Source organism: Lutjanus erythropterus, chromosome 19 (genome assembly GCF_056507025.1).
Source record: "Lutjanus erythropterus isolate fLutEry1 chromosome 19, fLutEry1.hap2, whole genome shotgun sequence".
Taxonomy (NCBI): Eukaryota; Metazoa; Chordata; class Actinopteri; order Lutjaniformes; family Lutjanidae; genus Lutjanus; species Lutjanus erythropterus.
Window position 1 is genome coordinate 19,068,432 of NC_139335.1, and position 19,370 is coordinate 19,087,801.

At 40.7% G+C, this 19,370-nt stretch overlaps 1 protein-coding gene and 1 pseudogene across 1 annotated transcript in view; both read left to right on the forward strand.

Moving 5' to 3' along the window:
• The first annotated feature begins 1,815 nt into the window (after positions 1-1,815).
• LOC146309672 (tubulin alpha-1A chain-like) lies at positions 1,816-4,592 on the forward strand (annotated as a pseudogene).
• An 840-nt stretch (positions 4,593-5,432) lies between these two features.
• Positions 5,433-19,370, forward strand: part of LOC146309673 (neurabin-2-like) — a 36,897-nt gene continuing 22,959 nt past the window's right edge. Inside the window, exons 1-5 of the mRNA XM_084744639.1 lie at positions 5,433-5,547; positions 13,820-14,225; positions 14,767-14,966; positions 15,054-15,398; positions 16,024-16,743. Of these exons, the coding sequence (XP_084600765.1) occupies positions 13,907-14,225; positions 14,767-14,966; positions 15,054-15,398; positions 16,024-16,743 (1,584 nt within the window). The 5' untranslated portion in view covers positions 5,433-5,547; positions 13,820-13,906. The remainder of the gene's footprint in view (positions 5,548-13,819; positions 14,226-14,766; positions 14,967-15,053; positions 15,399-16,023; positions 16,744-19,370) is intronic.

Genomic DNA, 19,370 nt, shown 5'->3' on the forward strand with positions numbered 1-19,370 from the left:
GAGCGCGCCATGTTACACTGTCCGTCACCACAGGGTTATTTTCCAGGTATACAGTGTGTGCCTACTTCTACCCAGAGAACTGACAGCTCTGTTTGTGCCTACTTATAACAATCTATCATCTGTATTTGATCATGTGTGGGTGGCTATATGAGTGAATTAAAGCATTTTCAACTGGTGCATCTGAGTGGATTCTGTTTTTATGCCTCTGCGCCGTCCGAACTGTGCTAAATATGACAGACTTTTAACAGAAATAATAATAATAATGACATAGTTAAGTGTTCAAGCGAATATTTTATATATCCAAAATGTAAAAGGTCAACTTCACTGTGACACTACAATAGTCTTCACACTTTTCTGGCCATCAGTTGAGTCAGTTGACATAAATCCCCTGGAGCCATTTAAACTGTGCTCCCCAACACCTTTAAACACACATTGACCAGTTCACCTAGCAAAGTTTAGTGGCAAGATTATAGATTTAAAATCATTTTTATGCATTATTTCTGTTCTATATTAAGTATAAATGTGGTTAATGTAAACATACACAAAGATGTTGTTTAATTGTATTCATGTTGAATCCATCATGTCATGAAGTTTTCCATGTTGGATAAATAGTGTGGGTATTGTTACAGACCTTATTATCTTACAAAGGAACCTTTACACATGGAACATATATATAACAGGCCTTTTTCATGGGAGCTATATAGACATGAAAAAACACAGGTGTTAGGTCCAGTCATTAAGTGTAGCGGAGCCTTTTGCAGTGAGCCAACATGAACCATAGTAGGACTCTGACTGCGTTTGACCTAAATGGAATTAGAATTAGTATCATGAACACCTGTGTTACCTCTACTATTTCATGTCAGAATGGCCGATGTTAAAAAAGGTCTCCTCTTCTAAAATGTTACTGGCTTTATACACGCCGGCCCAGACCACTGACATGAGTTACAGGTAATGAGAGTTTGTACAAATGGATCCTATCAAGGTGTTTTGCTTCCTTGGAATTCCCTCCTTTTATGTTTGATGCAGTCGACTTGCATGGACCAGCAAAGAAGAACAGTAATCTGCTGCCCTCCTCTGTTTACATGTGTCTAGTACATTCAGCTGAAGACACACACACACACACACACACACACACACACACACACACACACACACACACACACACACACACACACACACACACACACACACCTTCTGCTCATAGTCATCCATCATTTCTATCATGGAGAAAAATTAATGCAAAGTAAATTACCATCACATTTTGGTACACATGATTAAATGTTAAAAATAAAAAGGAAACTGAATATTGAAATGACAAAGTGAAAATTATTCTCCTAAAGTGGAAAATGTACAGTGGAAATGGTACATTTGTTGAACTTACACTCTGTGGAGCTGTCTGAGGGAAAGATTTAGCAAACACCTGTTAGCCATTAACTTTTTTGTAATGGTATATACATCTGCATTTTCTCTTTGAGTAACAAGGGTTTGATTGTAATAAATAAATGACTTGCATGATGTGGCACTGATGATTCCTGGTTTTATTGGGGGAAAAAAAATCTCTCTTTTATCTAGGTTTTATCTAAAACTCACATGATCTGCTGTTTATTGGAAAGAATCATGTGGTGCAGGGGTTTAAATAGTTTGAATTAAATGTGTATATTGATATAATTATAATTACTGCTTGCCTTAATACTAATATGAGTACCAGTACTCCCAAAGAATAACAATATCCCTGTATTCTCACTGAGGAATGTGCAGTCGAATTCTGTAACTTTCTTCATTTAAGGCACTTTATTTTGAAATAATATCACTGCTATGAATGCTGTGACTGACTTGGTAAGAACATCTATAACACGTTACATGTTGCACTACACAGTTTGGGTGCTTGAAAGTCTCACAATATTTGTAGCTGGCATTATTGTGTGCACAGAAGTGCACCATCCATATCCATTCAAGTATTTTTTCTAAAATGGCTTTGCTAACAGATTACTTCCAGTTAGAGTAACTAATTACATCACCAGCCTTATAAATAATAGTTAATAGTTAAATAATAGTGAGATTTAAAACAATACAAATACTTCAACATATTTTTCACTGTGCTAAATGTCAGAATTGTATTTTAAAAAAGTACATTAATTAATTTAAATTTTAGTTCAATTCAAAGATAATTTATGTTAATCAAACCACCTCTTGAGTTTGCCACACCATCTGTAGCTGTCTTTAAATTATGCATAGAAAAATTATTTATATCATTTGCAAACTGCTTTTTTTGCACACTTCACAGATCTAATTAATATATGTAATGTAATGTAAGGTTTTGGGCCCAATACCGATCCTTGTGAGACTCCACATTTAACCTTCATAAGCACTGATTCATGACGTGCAAACTGCACATAATCTTTTATCTAAATAACTTCCTCCCCACTTGTAAACGACCCCCCTAATTCAATAAACTTTGGATAGTAATAAACTGTGGTTTATCATGTCAAATTATTATTATTATTATTGTTTTCAAAAATAAACCAAAAACAAATAAAATAAAACATTTGACACAGCGACCAGGGTAGGAAACGTGAACATTTTTGGTCCTCATTATTTGCATCATTCTATTAACATGTATGTTGCTGTCAGTGTCATTTGAAATGTTTATAATAAATTAAAATCCTACTTTGTATACTCTACACCACTTTTATTTGAACACTTCAACACAAATGTAATCCACATACTTGATGACAATACTTTAAATACGTTAAAATAAAACGTTAAATAAAACAAAGACACTTTTTTGAGAGTTTAGGAGAGAAACAGAAGTTGATTGTAAAGTGGTGAATGAGGAAATTAAGGTAAAAAAAAAGAAAGAAAGAAAGAAACATACAAGGTGTTGAAGGTGAAGACAGTGGAAACAGGCTGCAGTTTCCTGCAGGAGGACGGGATAATACACACATTAAAAACTTCTAAACTAAATCCTGTTGTTGTGTGTTCCACCACTGTTTGTTTTCGTTCACTCACAGTAAAACCTCCTAAAGGGAATTAAGTGGAATCAACTAATCTTTTCTCATTTACTTAACACATTACAACACTTCACAAGTCTCAGCACCACTCTGGTCTCATGTGACACCATAACAAATTTTACAGTTGCCAAGTCATTATCATGGTCTCCAGGGAAAAATGAAAAATGCTTTCACTTGGTTGGAATTTTCAAAATCAATCAGTCAATCAATAAATTGTGCACAACAATGGAAAGAAAAGCTGGACAAATATATGTCAAATAAAACTGATGACTTGCATTCATTACCTGTGTTGAATTATGGACATTTTATTCAATTTCTCCCTCCTGTGATAGTCCCCAGGCTTCATTGTTAGATGTTTTTGAAAAGACATGAAAAGAAAAAGATGTTGATGTTGAAGAAAATCTACCAACATGTTGCCTATTTAACAGCATTTACTTCATGGATATTGACAATTCCAACTTTCTGCTGTTAGCGTTTGAGTTTAGCAAACAGGAAAGAAGCTCGTGCAACTCTCAACCAATCAGATTCCAGGGCCAATCTAGTACTTTTACCTGTATGTATAGCTTTAAAGGGGTAATACAATCATTAACAAGCAGTTTTCTTGAACAGTGAGTAATGAGTAAAGTAAATGATTAAAAATTTAATAGTGCATTGCTTTTGTTTGCCACCAGCTTGAGTGTATCTCCATCCACGTCGGTCAGGCTGGTGTCCAGATTGGCAATGCCTGCTGGGAGCTTTATTGCCTGGAACATGGGATCCAGCCGGACGGACAGATGCCCAGTGACAAGACCGTTGGAGGAGGAGATGATTCCTTCGACACCTTCAGTGAGACTGGAACTGGAAAGCACGTCCCCAGAGCTGTGTTAGTGTGTTAGTGTCCTCCATCACTGCTTCCCTTTATTTCGATGGTGCCCTCAATGTTGATCTGACAGAGTTCCAGACCAACTTGGTGCCGTATCCCCCGTATCCACTTCCCTGTGGCCGCCTATGCCCCTTTCATCTCTGCTGAGAAAGCTTACCACGAGCAGTTAACCGTGTCACAAATCACCAACGCCTGTTTCGAGCCAGCCAATCAGATGGTGAAATGCGACCCTCGTCACGGCAAGTACATGGCTTGTTGCCTTTTGTATCGTGGTGATGTGGTGCCCAAAGATGTGAATGCTGCCATTTCCACCATCAAAACCAAGCGCACCATCCAGTTTGTGGACTGGTGCCCCACTGGCTTCAAGGTTGGCATCAACTACCAGCCTCCCACTGTAGTTCCTGGTGGAGACCTGGCCAAGGTCCAGAGGGCTGTGTGCATGCTGAGCAACACCACTGCTATTGCAGAGGCCTGGGCTCGACTTGACCACAAGTTTGATCTGATGTACGCTAAGCGTGCCTTTGTTCACTGGTATGTGGGTGAGGGTATGGAGGAGGGAGAGTTCTCTGAGGCCAGAGAGGACATGGCAGCTCTGGAGAAGGATTATGAGGAGGTCGGAATCGACTCCATTGAGGGTGAGGGAGGGGAGGAAGGAGAGGAATATTAAACATAACATAAAGGCATTGGTTAAACAGGAAACAGTTGGTTCAATTTCTTCTTAAATTCAGTTCAAAATACATTCCAAAAATTGTTTGTCTGTTAATTATCAGTTTAGCTCTGTTTTTAAATAAAGTTCCTGTAACATATGAAGTTGTCTGTGTTGTTTAAAAAACTCTTTGTTGTTTTCTTTCAAAGAATGACAAATTCTGTCTGAATCCTGGACCAGTTTATGTAATCAAAATTTCGTCCATGCCTCTCACCCCTCGACACTGGCTGCAGCAGCACCGGTGTAATTGTAGAGTGTTTTTAGCTGCTTTGGCCAGCAGAGGTCGCTGGTTCTCTATGTTGTAAGTGAAATGCTCCAGCTTGCACTGAGCTGTCGTGTCTGATTTGCACGACAGCTTGTCAAAGTCAGCCAGCCACCAAAACTGACAACCAAGAGTGAGTCAATTCAATTAAATTCAGTGGGCTTCACTGGCAAACAATTAAATCTAACAGTGAAGATAAGACATTATGTTAGGCTCAACACTTTCATCATATTTGGTATTTGGTGAGGTAATCCAAAAGTAATGTAAAGTAATGAAGTTGCATTACTTTAATATTCTGAATAAGATTACTACTACTTTTTTAAAAATCAGTAATTTCATGTATCTACTAACTTTTACTGTGAGAAATAGGAGTGTGGAGGAGAGGGGTGTGGGTTAGACAGAGAGAGGGGGAGTAAAGGGGTACAAAAGAGAGGGGGGAAAAAGAAGAAGAAGAAAGAGGTAAAGATAGGAGGAAAGACAGAAAAGGAAAGGATGCGGGAGAGTAGGGTTGCGGAGGAGAGAAAGAGAGAGGGATGAGAGAGGGAAATGATGGGAGGAGGGGGAGGAGGAAGAGGAGAGGGAGGAGCAGAGGGGAGGCAGGCGCTCAGTCTGTTTGCTCGCAGGAGGAATCAGCAGCAGCAGCAGGACAATGGACTGTCTCCACAACGGATCCTAACGGGCTGTTCCCGAAACACTGGAATAGAAGGTGAGGTTGCCGCACAGAGTGTCTCGCGGTCTCAGCGTTAATACGGTTGAAACTGCGTTAAAATCTGCTGTTTGTCTGTGAAAGAGGTGGAGAGGCTGCAGGAAGGAAGCGACGCAGCGCAGCAGACAGACACCCAGCGGGGCCTGCCGTCCGTCTGCCTCTGGGTCTTAAACCGGCCGGTGACATGTTTATGACAGAGACTTAGCTGTAACTGTTTACACCAAATGTCTGTATGTGCTGGCTTTAACGACAGAGCAAGAAAAACACATCCGGAATGCACGAGCCGCGTTCTCTCTTCGCTAGAAAGAACGCCTCGCCAAACTCCCTTAAGAATCTTGCTGTTTTTAATTCCCGTTCTTATACACTGAAGTAAACACGTCTAATGATGTCAACTGAGATTTATTTGAATACTCTGAGATGTTTTGGTGATTTCGGCTCAGAAGTGATTCTTCAAATCCTGTTTGATACAAATTAAAACCCGATCTTCAAGTACGAGCACAGTGCACGTCGCCCTCCGCTAAGGTGTATTTTGACAGAGGGGAGAACACGCGAACCACAAATAATAAGCTGGTCTTTACACTGTAAATGCTACTATGTGTATCATATGCACGCCGAATTAACAAGTTGCTCCTACTGACTCGCAGTAGCTGTTAAATCTTACTTGTTATGATTCGTGTTTGCCCCAAAGGCAACGAAACAATAAAAACACAACATTTTTGGATGGAGTCCGGAGCTAGCAGCATATGTCGGATATGCCAACAAAGCCTCTCTCTAGCCAGCAGCAACAGCAGGAGCACGCAGTGTGTGACTGCCAGATTGAACCGTTGCACACTAGGCCAGGCCTGGGAGTCTCCTCTACAGATGCAGGGATTGTGGTGTGTGAATAGATGGAGTCATTGTAGTTGCCATAATGTGCCTTCTGTTGAACGCTGTGTGCGTGACGCACATAGACACGCAGCAGAGATACAGAGATGCTGTGCAGGCATGGAGACTTAAGGACTTATTACTCATGTCTGAACGGGCAGCATATTACCATGTCAGTGCAGAAGCATCTACGGCAGTGGCAGTGCAGTGTCTGTCGCTGTCTCATACACACACACACAAACAGGGACAGATGTGACTGGTAACACAGAGCTCCAGTCCTCAGTGTTCCAGTATAGGATGAGACAAGGTCATTTTTTTGTCATACTAACCACCCAAACACTTCACACATGTCATTATGAAAAACACAGGCTGTGCTGTTTGTGTGTTGTAGCCTGTATTTAGTGAAGGGAGGGGCTGTTCAGGGGCCTCCCATCAGTAGGTTATAAGTAGATAGATAAATAGATAGATTCTATTCATCCCCAAGGGGAAATTCACAAGTCAATAGTCATTTACCTCCATATGCTGAGGATTATTGGTGCAGGCAGGCAGGCAGGCAGCAGTTGTGCCGTAATGTTTTTATTTTAGATTGTATTGACCTGACTGAGACAATGTGTGTGTAACGTTCGTGGGAGGAGGATGGTAGCTTTGGGTAAACAACACAATACACTGCAAGATAGATAAGTCAGTAAGGACGGAGGCAGATCAATGCCTGCTGTACTCATTTTGGTAGCAATTGTGCTTCTAGTTCCCCAGTCACCAAAACTGGAAGAGAAAATGTTTTTTTTTTTTTTTAACCAATGAAAATGATGCATACGATGGTACTCGTTTGTTATTGGGTCGAATGGTGTTTACACCAGAAAGGAACTGCTTCAGAGCTCACTTGACAGTGGTTTGAGATCACCTCGCATTTGCGCCAAGCCAAACAATCCGCAACAAGGTGGTAAACACTCCAGGGTTTGATTCTAAACAAGGCTGGTGTGAACCCACCCTAAATCCAACACACTGGTCCTTTAACTGGTAGCACACACTGAGATGGAGTTAGGGACACTGGAGTCAGGTTTTCTCCGTGTTGTGCATTTTAGGTTTGTGCATGTCAGGCGTGTGTTTATCTGCTAGACCAGGGGCTACCAGATTTGTCTTAACAATAACAGGAAAAAGGCCAGGAGCAGTATTGGCTCTGTGTGTGTGTGTGTGTGTGTGTGTGTGTGTGTGTGTGTGCGTGTGTTTCTAGAGGCGCCTGTAAAGGTTATTTGCTTTACATTGCATTTGCTCACTTAAGTTCACATGATTAGTGTGTGAGAATCTACTATTTGGCAAGACAGTGTCACAAGATGTACTGTGGTCGCAGTTACTGTGTGTCTCTGTCTGTCTATGTGGTTATGACTTAAGCTATTTATAGGAACTCATTTCAGACTCAAGACTAGTTGATTGGGGGCGGCCGGCGCAACTGGGGGCACAAGCTGTGTCCCCAGTTGGAAAAACCCTGATTTTTCAGTTTAAGGTTTGGCAAGCACAGCGACCTTTCACTGCTCTCCATATTCCCTTGTTCTTTATTTATGTCTTTGTACTGACTTATAACTGCATTACTTTTCTTACTCATCTTGCTGTTTTTAATGGAGCTTCTCTGCCAAGTCAGACTTTTTCACATGATTGTACTTGTATAACCGGTGTGACGTTAAACATCTTGAGTCTTGAGTAGTGGTTACGGTCATGGTTAGAATAAGTCTCCGGGAAATTAATGTAGGTCTATGTAATGTCCCCAAAAGTGACGTGTGCAGGTCCCATCGTGGTCAGCTGTGCCATCTGGAGTCGGTGTGGGGTTAGGCTGGAACATAAATGGTCTTCAGTTTTAAGAGTTTCATTTGCAAACAACACAATATCCAGTCAGTATCCAGTTTGTTTGCATTGCCATGGGAACGGCTGTAAACTACCACACAAACAACAACGTGATCCAGCTTGTTTTGTGCTCTTTCAGTTCAGATGCACGCTGCAGCAGATTGTGACAAGGTCCCAGCACTGGTGGCTGCTGTGATGAATGAGTGGACCTGTGTGTTCCCAGGAATCACCGAACATTTGAAAGTGAAGGTTTAAGCTAGATTTGAATTGTTAAGTCAACTAGCGCCAACTATATTCATAATTTAGAAATCGTTTTAGTCACTTTCTTAAAGCAGAAATTACAAACATTTCCTTGTCTTACACGACAGTAATCTGTTGGTTGGCAGTTTTTGAGATTACTTTGGTTCAGAGCCTGATCAATATTGGATTTTTGGCACAGATACCAATTTTATACATATAATAGAACTGCAATGATTAGTCATTTAATCATTTAGTTGGTAATTATTAAATCAATCGCTGACGCCAAGTATTATGAAAATCAAGTGATCATTTTGAGTGATTTCTTTAAGAACAATTTTCAAAATTCTCTTATTTCAGCCTGTCACATGTGAATATTTGAGTTGTGGACAAAACAAGGTACTGACTTCTGAGACAGTGATCAACTTTTTTTTTTTTTTTTACTATTTATCTGACATTTTATGGACCAAACAACCAATCGATTAATTAAGAAAATGACTGACAGACTAATCGATAATGTAAATAATCATTAGTTGCTAATATATAAAATCCAGCATGATATCAGGGCAGTGAAACAAACTTTTGATAGTACGTTAATATGTATAAACAGCTATAAATAAAAAAATGAATAGAACAATTTGAATTAAGAAAGAGGTTGGAGAATTTTGCCATGAAATTTAGTATAGATATTCATGTTCCCCTCATGATGAATTGTAGTAACAGTGATGATAATTTACTTTTATTACCATCATGTGGTCAAATTTTTACCTGTCTACTTCTTTATGACCAAATACCTACAGAGCTAATGACAATCCTGCTAGCCTCAGTTATATTTCGTGTTACGTGCTGCTTTGGTGAATACGGTAAACAATATACCTGCTTGTCATCAGTATCTTAGCATCATCATTGTTTTTAGACCAAATGACTTATCAATTAATTGAGAAAGTGACTGCCACCTGAATCCAGATCTCTTCTATTTATATATCCCCAAACCATAGCAGAATTATCTCAGGGAACGTTTCATAACGAGACTCTACTCTTCATACACCCACAAGTTCTTACCAAGAGCAAGCAGTGAGGCAATTGTGGCGAGGAAAAACAGAAACCTCGAGGGGATCCAGACACTTTTTAATAGTTCATTATGGTGAAAATAATACTGTACTTTAAGTATATTTTTAAATGTTCTACATGCTGCATTGAAGGTTGTTTTAAATATTGTAATGTACGTCACTGCTGCACTGGATGTTCACCACAGATGTAGTGACTTTCCACCTCAACAGAACCGCAGATCTCAAAGGCCGTTGGAAAATGTTCCAGTTTTTTAGGGCAAAACTCTTAATGACTCGACGAGGACCACCTAAACACACCATCAATTAATGATGACATCACACAAAGCTGTCACGGGGCACCGTCATTTTGGGTCTCTTCGGTCTAAACCGTGGTGGAAACTGTGACTTTTGTGTTTGGCGTTTTTTTGACTCAAAGAAACAAGCACAGGCTGAACACTATCAAACTACTTCACATTGTGTTTGTTTTGTATTCAGGAATCAAATGTTGATGTGTCATTGTGACAATGTAATTTAAACAGTCAGTATGAATCTTCACACCTCAGCTGTGAATTTTCACACGAATCCCACAGTCCGCTGGAAAAAATCAAACGTGTCTCTGGCTCAGTCCACATTTGATTAAGTAACCTTTAAAGTGGTAAAAACGATGTATCCTTGTTTTATTAATATGATGCCTAGCACTCTTTGCTGTGGTCTTCTGCCTGACAGAGATCAGTTGTTGGATGTGAGGCTGAAGCGACACACTAGGTGAATTTCTTGATGATGAAGTTTTGTGTTTCTGCAAGTGTAGCTTATTTTTGTCTGTTCGGCTGTGTTGGCATGCTGATTATCCAGTTCTTTTTCTTTGCATGTGGTCATTTCAGACAAACCAATTAGATCCCATCCCATTCTTGTGAGCACGATATCTGAAGAAGGCACTGAGGAATTCAGATTCGGTAAACATATTCATTTGGACTCAAGGATTAAGTGATTAGATTCAAAAGTCAAAGGTCACTGTGACCTCACAAAACATGTTTTTGGCCATAACTCAAGTATTCATGCACTTATTATGGCAAAATTTCACACCAATGTCTAATAGGATACTAGCAGTGCTGGAGAGTTATAGGTTCCATGTAATTAAATTACAAAACAAATGTAATTGTGATCCATTACAGTTACTGAGAAAAATATGTAATTAAATTACATATAAGTGTTGGTGATTACAAAAGGGTCACATCCAAATATTCTTTCTGTGTTGCCTGGCAGAGATCTCCTGATTTCTTTTAAATGATGTTAACTTGAGATCATGAGTTTATTATTTTATCTTAAGATAACAAAGCTTGTTTTTTTATTTTAACAGATTAATTTATTTTGTTATCTCTAGAAAACAAAAGGCTGATTTCTCAAGATAATGCAATAATCTATTATGAAAACTTGTTATTAAAATGACCGATATGACTGAACCTCATAAACCAAGTCTTCAGAAACACACAGTCCAGCTAAGCTGCACCTCTTGTGTATCATTCAGTATCCATGTAGATGATTTGGTCCATTCATCTTGTTATTAATGAAATGAACAATCTCAGCAGTTTCTGTCTGTTAGACCATGACTGAAGTACAGTCTGATGCGCTGATTAATAATGAGAACTTCTTGATCTTACATTTCAGCTTAAAGCAGTTGCTACAGTTGTCAAGACAGCGTCTATGCATGCTGGTATGACACCAGTGATCTTTGATAAACATTAGAAGTAAAAAGGGGGAAAAGCCTTTGTTTTCTAATGATAACAGGTTTATCATCTCATTATCTTGTGATAACAAAGCCTGTTTCTGTGAGATAACGAAATAATAAACTTACGATTTCGAGATAAAAACATTAAAATAAATTACAATAGTCCGTAAAATGTCCCACTTCAGGATAACGGACTGTTGCACGAATGGGGTTTTGGTCCATTGGGATATTTTCTGGACTGTTGGGGTTTCAGAATAATGGGCTCTCATAAAACAATGGCACAAATTGCTAGCACTACCTCAAACCACTGAAAGCCAGGCAGCAAAGAAAACGAAGAACTTTAAAGGAAGATAGATTCAGAGCACCAGCATGCTCTTAACAGTGTTAGTTGCAAGTGGCCGCTGATTTTCTTACAATAATGGTGATGAAACAAACATTTCTTTGGGACCTCTAGATACCCGAGGGTTTTTTTTTAGCGTGTACTTAGTACTTAGTTTTGTTGTATGATCACAGCATTATTATATCCAAGGAATCAATTTGATAATGTGTATGTTTCACGAGTTTGGTCTCACTGCTTTGTTGTCATGAGATGCAGAACGAGACGTCAAGCCTGATGAAAACGTCAGATGTAACTGCAGCACAGACCTGACAGCTCAAACTGCAGATGCAGTCAGCCAGTAAATTAGACTGTGATCATGAGCAAACAGTTGGATATCTGGGGACTGTGAGAGTGTTCTGTCTTTGTGCGCCGACTTTGTCGCAAACTAAGTTTGGCATTCGGAGCAGCGACATAAAGATATGACACGTGACGTCACGGTGCGTCATCCTTTTAATTGGATTATTCTGACGGCTCCTGGAGCGCCATGTGGGTGTTATGAAATACACAGTGAAGCAGTTGTTTGGCTGTTTGATGTTATGTTTGGTCATTTTCTGCAATACACTATTTTTGAAATCAGTTTAAACACAATTTTCCAATTATAGTTATTATTAGTTAATCCGACAGTTATTTTCCTGTTTCAGTAATCGATATAAAATGCCATAAAGTGGTGAACAGTGCCTGTCACAATTATCTAAAGTCCAGGTTAACCTATTCACACAGCTGGTTTCATCCAACTGACAGTACAAAACCCAAAGTTTTGCAGTGTACAATTATTCCCATTTTTGACTGAAAAAACACATTGACAGGGTTCTCCGACAATCTTGTTTCCATAAAGCTGAGACCAAAAAAAGATTTTTCATAAAATAAAAATTATCAAAAAAAGATGCAGCAGAGTCCAACAACACTGGATACTAAATGTCTTACAGAACAACTCAATAGGGTCTTTTGTTAGGAATGTAATACAGGCTTTCTGTTGAAAAAGGTCTCAAACCAATTCCAAGATAACCCCGATGACATCATCATGTGGTGGAGTGACATTTTAAGTGGTACTGCCTGGTGGCTCGCTGGTTTGAGGCACTGACCACAAACCCCAACTCTCCACTGTCAACTGTCTAAGTAAAATAAAGGCAGAAATTGTAAAACTGTGTGTTGTTTTAGAATTGATAGTTTAACAACGGCTCAGAGAGCGACAGCAGTCATATATTAAAGTTGAATGACATTTTAAATGCGGATTATGTCAAAGCTTAGTTGGTTGATGGAGAATAAACGCCAAATATTCACTTGGTTTTGCTTCTTAAATGTGAATATTTGCTGCTTTTCTCTGTTTTATATCAGATTAAATAGAATATCTTTGGGTTTTAGTCTGTTGGCTGGGCAAAACAAGACATTGAAAACACCACTTTGGCTTTTTAAACTTGTGAATGGATTCCTTCCTGAATTATTAATTGGTTTATGCAATATATAAGAAAAAAAGAGAAATTGGTGGCATTACATACAATAATTAGCTGCATGGTCAGTGTCAGTCACTGCTGCACTTTGTTCACAACAGAAAGCAAGAGTTTGACTCTGTGTCACTGTGACCTCCCCCAAAAATAGACGACTTCTCTGCTCCTCTCTCGTCTCTTTTTTTTCTAGTCTTCTTTCTCTAATCTAGTCTAGATTGATTTGTTAACTTTGGAATCAAATAGCAGCAAGAGTTCATTTCAAAATCGATTATTCTGACTTATACAATTTATCAACTAGTTCAGAAAATAGTGAAAAATGCAGGTGCGGGTGATGTTTTCTAATACAAAGATGAGAGCAGTGGGAAAAAAGAAATATTTGAGAAGCTCGAACCAAAGAAACAATTACTCAGTCATCTAAATTGTTGTCAATTAATATACAGATCAACTAGTCAATTAATCAACTAGTCATTTCAGCAGTAAAAGCAAGAGACTGGTCTTAGACATTAAGTGATTTCGGATCTTGAAATGTTTACTGTTTCTACGTTTACAAAATCTACAGTGTTTCTGTATTCATATTAAAAACTTCAGGTTTGCAGGTTGTACATCAGACTAAGGGAAAAGTTCAAGGCCTTGCTTTGGGTTATGGTGACTCATCTTGGGTGTCTGCTATTGATTGATATTGTATTCATCACAAATATAAACGATCGACCTGTCTGTGTCTCTGTGCATGATTCAGGAGGTGAATGTCAAACAGCTCCAGGATGCTGCCGTCCCCGTCCCTGCTAACCTGCTGTTCACCAGGGGGCATCTGACTTACCCAAACATGATGAAGACTGAGCCCCCATCGGCCTCAGGGGGCAACGGGACCTCCGGTGGCAGCAGTGGGGGAAGCGGGAGCTCAAACCTGCGGAGTCCCTCGCCCCACCGCAACGCCTACGAGGCGGGGCTGGCGGCGCTCAAGAAAGCCACTGACCACCTCAACAACGCCGCCAATGGAGGCTCTGAACCCTCCTCAAAACCTGCTCCTCTGCCCCGCCCGACCGGGAGGGGTCGCAAATATGGATCAAATGTTCACCGTATCAAGAACATGTTCATGCAGATGCAGTCTCCTGGTGATGAGGAGGATGGAGCTAAAATGATCGGTAATTCACGAGTTTTGTCAAAGCCTTTGAGTCCTGTTTAGACAATCTATAGTGCATGGTCTAAATCACATGACACGAGTAGATTTGCTCTTTTTGCTGGCCAGTGGGGTTGTATTTAGTCTTTTAATTAATTGTAGGTGTGTTTTGGGTGTAACATGAATTAAACCAATTAGAGTGTGATCTTCCATTCCCTTTAAAAGTCAGGTGCACCTGCATCTGTTGCATTACTTAGTCCCTCCAGGATTTCACGGGCTTTTATTTGGGATTGTTGTGGCCTAAAATGCCTCTGTAACTCTCTAAATTGAAGGCAACCTGTCCTAAGGAGAATAAAACTGCACTCTGTTCTGAGTGTAAAGGCTGTAAAGTGTGAAGGATATTCAAATTGGATCAGAACTGAAAAAAGTGGATCTTACATGTCTAGTTAGGATAACCATTACAAATAATGGTCAGAACCATGCCGATAAGACCTAACTAGATTTTAAACCTCCATCTTTAGCTTTTGCTCTTAACCATTTCCAATAAACCTTCCTGTCATTTACAGGTAAAGATCAAGCTGTGAAACTGTCCCTGCCAAGGGCCTCCAGCCTCAATGAAAATGTCGACCACAGTGCCCTGCTCAAGCTGGGGGCCACAGTCTCAGAGAGGGTTAACCGTTTTGACTCTAAAGCGGGAGTGGAGGGCTCTGTGGGCTTCTCCAAGCTCCAGGAGACCAGGAGGATCTTCGAACAGCGGACTCTACAGGTCAGAAGGCTCTTGGTTTTACTTACTTGTGTGTCTGATTCTGATTGGAGACCATTTGACTGACTGACTATCCTTCTGTCCTTTTAGGAAAAGCAAGCTGCCACCAACCGGATCTTGCTGAAGAAGGAACGGGCGTCAGGCTTTCAGGACAGCCGCCTAGATGTTGTGGCTCGCTTTAACGGCTCCACTGAAGCTTTGGACCGGCTGGACGACCCCCCTGCACCTGCCTCTGCACCTGCTCCCCCTACTATTCCCGCTGCTGCAGCTTCAGTTGGGCCTGGTGAAGCTGTCAGCCCCACGGTCAGCCAGCTCAGTGCTGTGTTTGAGAAGAGCGAACCGAAAAACAATCTCTACCTCCCCCAGCGTCGACCAGGTCCTGCCCTAGCACCAAAGCCCAAACCTCCACCGCGAACAGAAGTCGGTGGAAGAAAGGTAAGAGGAATTTACTTAACTTTTCAAAAAAGAAACCATAAACTGCAAAGGAAGTAGGGCTGTGATGATAACCGCATTACTGCGATACCACAGTCATATGATGCCTGGTAGGGTTGAGCTCATTACCATCATCAACCCAAATTTTATTTTGAATAGTCAATCTCATGTTGAGATCAGCACATTGATCTATTAATACATGAGAGGATCAGCACTGCCACATGACAGGTCAGGAACACAGCCTCTGATTGCTCAACAGACTAATCCCAAGGCATTTTGGGATTGCCAGTAGGTGGTTAACAACATGCTAACAACTGTTTTCAACACAGAAAAATGTGTCAGAGGACATTTAGTGTTGGATTTATTTTACCATATGTCCAAAAAAAGACAGTTCAAGGCTGGATTACAAAGCTCCTGAAAGGGATATCGATGCATCGGAGCCGACATTGTAAAGGTACAATGTTAGCATTAGTGTTAGCTTAATATTAGCCTTTCCTGCTGAGCTTTCTTTGGGGCTAACCAAAACTTAAGAAAACGTCCATACTGTCACAGCCCTAGATGGAAGCAAAGGAAGCTGGTTGACAGAATGTGAATGATTAGATGATCTCTTCTTGTCTCCCTCTCTCAGGCAAAGGTGTTACCTCCAGCTAAGGAGGACCGTGAGGAGGTGGCAGCAGGAGATGTGAGCACCCAGGCAGCAGAGCGACCAGAAGTGACAGATTCTCTAGAGAGGAGCATAGGAGGAGTGGTGGCCAGCGAAGAGGACGGGTCCCGACAGTCAGGAGACCAGCTCTCCAACTCCTCCTACTCCTCATCGTCTTCAGTCGCTGTCACTTCTTCCTCTTCCTCTTCGGAGGGCAAACCAGAGTTGGCAGCTCAGCCAACATCAACTGAAGCCAGGGGCTCAAGTACAGCGGCCCCTGAGAGGGGGCCACAAGCTGACGAGCAGGATGGTTCCCCAGGGTCTGAGGCCGTGGCTAGGCTGGTGCAGGCCGAGGTTCATGCCTCACTGGAAAACGGAGAAGAAGAACCTCCAGGTTCCTCTCCCTCCTCAGAGGAGAAAGAAGTGGACTCTGAGAGGAGAGGCGAGGAAGAAGAAGACGAGGAGAATGATGAGGATGGCTCGAGGAAAGACGATTACTCTGAAGGGGATCTGGTAGATATCAGTGCATACAGTGGTGTTGGGGAGGAGGACTCTGGGGGCAGCCAGCTAGACGATGAGGAGGACGAGGATGATGATGAGGCGTATCAGCCGGAGACCAGCTGCACCGAGATCCCGGGTCTCCCCGAGGAAGAGGAACCTGTGCCACCCAGTAGGAAGATTCAATTCAGCACTGGGCCAATCAAGGTGAGTGAGTTTTTGTCGGATGAAACCTCTTTTACTTTCTCAGCCGGTCTTTAATATCTCCTCTGAAGACCAGGAATTCCTTTAAAGTGGTGACCGTCACACACACATCTGAAGTGATATCAACTATATGGTCCCAGCCTGTTGTGGAAATAATATTGCATTTGTAGGTTTGGAAGTTTCCCAGTTGATGTCAGTGCTGTCAGTTTTATTGGAGCCAGTTATGAGCACCCATTGAGGAACTCCCTGAGGCGCTTCCTCTTTGGCTTCAACGTTAAACATTCATATTTGTCACTTGACTGTTACTTAATTTGAACTACACTGAAGGTGCAGTAGCTTCTTTGTAAACTCGTGATGAGCAGTACGCCAAGATAAAATTCCAGGGCTGCACAATTAATCAAAATATTATCACAATGTGGCCAAGTCCAATATCCAAGTTGCAAAAGCTACTGTTTTTTTTTTTTTTTTGATAAAGGAAAAGTGTGTGACATAACAACATTATAATGAAATAGTGTAGTGCTGCAGAGATGCCCTAGCCTACAAATCTCATTCTCCAGATGTTAGAAAACTTGTTTTTTTGGTACGGACCCCTACAAATGTCACATCATTATGATTTGAATAGTTTTTTCAGTGAGAATGAAAATTGTGTTGCAGCAGCAGCCACCTCTTTTCAGTGAGAAAGCTCTCCTGCACCCTCTGTGCGCTACCTGCCAAGCTCCAAAATAGCAACCAGCTTGTGAGCATAGTGGAGCATGTAGCTGCTAACGAACCAGATATTTTTCTCAGGAGTTGGTGGAGACCAAAACAGAGCCAAGGGAAAAATAAATATTGCACTTACATTTATTAGGTAGCCAAAAAGACTAATGGTGCCCCATTTCTGCAGGATGTGTAAATAGGTAACTTCTGGTTACACATTTATATAAGGTGATAATATGCAGTGCTGGAGTATTCAGGTCTTTACTTAAAGGTCCAATGTGTAAGATTCATGGGAATTTATTGACAGAATATGGCTGAAATTAAATTAAAACACATATAAGTATATTTTAAATAGTGTGTAGTCACCTGAAAATAAGAATTGTTGTGTTTTCTTTACTTTAGAATGAGCCTCTCATGTCTACAGATGGTGCAGGTCCTCTAACATGGAGACCACCATGTAGCACTGCCATGTTTCTGCAGTGGCAAAGAATGGACAAAAAAAACACTGGCTCTTTATACAGCCTTTCACAGGTTCTCCTACACCCTGGAGAGGGAGTGGGAGGTTGAGGCGAGTGGTTTTCAATTGCTTGCAATCTACAACCTCACCACTAGATGCCATTAAATCCTACACACTGGCCCTTTGAGTAAAAGTAGCAAAACTACTGTGAAAAAGTACTCTGTTACAAGTGTGTATAAGTCCTGCAATCTTAATTAAGTGAAAGCACAAAAGTACTAGCATAAAAATAGATTTCCACAAGTTAATGCGTTATAATTAACGTGTACACCACTGCTGGCTAGCTGAATAATACAACACGATTTACTTGTTTGATTTAGTATACTTATATTAATAATGCAGCTGCAAAGTAATGAGTAACTAAAGCTATACAATATGTGTAGTGGGGTAAAAAGTACAATATTAGTGGAGCACAAAAGTATCAGTAGCAGTAATTAAATGAAAATATTGTTACTGTAAGTACCTTTGAATTGCACTTGAGTACAGTACTTGAGTAAATGTACTAGTTACTTTCACTGCTGCAAGTCTAATGCATGACTGCAGGTATAATGATGACAGACTATGAAATGCTGGGCTTTAGTTTTCTGATTAATATTTTGAGTGCTGAATACTTGGTATCAACTAAACAAATAAGAAAATGTGAGAATGAAGAAGCTGAGTGGATTTAGTGAAGGCCCTCTTAACGATGTGCATGTGTGTATCTATGCACCATGGAAACTAAAAGAGAGTAAGGAAATGACTGAAAAGACTAACTGACTTCCTCCCTCTTTAACGTTGCGCGCACACACACACACACAGACACACACAGACACACACACACACAGGGGGAGGGGGAATTTGCACTCTTTGATTTCACCACAGGATTTCCTGCTGACTCTAGCTCAAACTGTGTGTGTGTGTGTGTGTGTGTGTGTGTGTGTCTTTGAACATAGATCTTGATTTAACAGAAGCACTTTTCTATGGTGGATCGCTTGTTTCTCCCGCAGCCCATCCAACCCCACCTCCACCACTGCGGCAGTCAGCTGGTGGAGCTCTGTGGATTGTGAAACATGTCTCAGCACGCCATGATGAAGCTGTCACATTAACAACATATTCCTCGGGGAGAGAGACAATTGAATAGGATACCACAGACTATAAGATGATACTATACCATGACAGAACAGACATAAAAACTAGAAATAAGACTGAATAGTGTTCGTATTGAAACACAGGATGTTAAGGCAGAATTTAATGCCGTTAGGCAGGACAAAGATGAGACTACTGAACATCGCTTTTCCTGCTCGGTCATGTCCACTTATGCAGGCAGTAGCGGAACATGTTTTATTTCAGGTCAGGCATCAGGTCAAAAAGAAATTCTTTACATTTTCTTGGACCTTAAAACGTTTAACCACTGACCTCTTCAGCCACAGCGCAGCTAAAA